Raw genomic sequence first — 856 nt, forward strand, 5'->3', positions numbered from 1 at the left:
GGGCGACGAGGACGGCGCGCGCGAGGAAGGAGACCCAAGGATCCCAATAAGCCCAAACGCGCCTTGTCCGCTTTCTTTTACTATGCCAACGATGAGAGGCCCAAGGTGCGGGCGGCCAACCCTGACTTTTCCGTGGGCGAGGTCGCGAAGGAGCTCGGGCGACAGTGGAACGAGCTGGGCGAGGATGAGAAGGTCAAGTACGAGAAGCTGGCCGAGGAGGACCGCGCCCGCTACGACCGCGAGATGACGGCGTACAAGTTCGGCGGCGCGTCCCCACAGAAGAAGATGAAGGCGAGCAACGGACACCCTGTGGACGCGGACCCTGAGGACGACGAAGACGAAGTGGGCGGAGAGGAAGACGACGAGGATGACGTGTCTGACGAAGGGTCGGAGGACGAGTGAGCGAGCGTCTTGAGTGACGAAGTGTGTGAAATTTACAGGACCAAAAAGACAGTGTTATTGTGATGTACAAACTTATTTTTATATTCCTAAGCCTGTACATTTTAGAAGTTAGTGTAATCTATTTATCCCGGTTGGGATTCCTCAAGGATTGATTTTACGACTCGTGTTACCGTATATCATGTACTTACAAACCTCAATTTTTGACATTTAGTTTTTATATTTTCTACCAATAAACAAAAACTGCCAAGGAGATTTTTTAATTTACCCTGCTGTGTGAAACTGTTAACACCGCAAGTTGCCCTGTACATTATTCTATGAGCTACTGAGTGAGTTTTTGTACTGATACCGTGCTTGTCAGGATTTTGTGTGGGTTGTGCAAAGCAAAAAGATCCAGTTATGCTAAACAAGTTCCGGCCTTGCCGCCATTTTTAAATATTGTATATTGTTCCACTTC

General features: G+C 48.9%; 1 protein-coding gene across 1 annotated transcript in view; it reads left to right on the forward strand.

The window, feature by feature from the left end:
• LOC113800274 (high mobility group protein DSP1) overlaps positions 1–649 on the forward strand; it is a 1,043-nt gene extending 394 nt beyond the window's left edge. Inside the window, exon 1 of the mRNA XM_027351017.2 lies at positions 1–649. This exon is cut by the window's left edge and continues 394 nt beyond it. Within this exon, the coding sequence (XP_027206818.1) occupies positions 1–402 (402 nt within the window). The 3' untranslated portion in view covers positions 403–649.
• Positions 650–856: the final 207 nt, after the last annotated feature.

This window comes from Penaeus vannamei, chromosome 19 (assembly GCF_042767895.1).
Source record: "Penaeus vannamei isolate JL-2024 chromosome 19, ASM4276789v1, whole genome shotgun sequence".
NCBI lineage: Eukaryota > Metazoa > Arthropoda > Malacostraca > Decapoda > Penaeidae > Penaeus > Penaeus vannamei.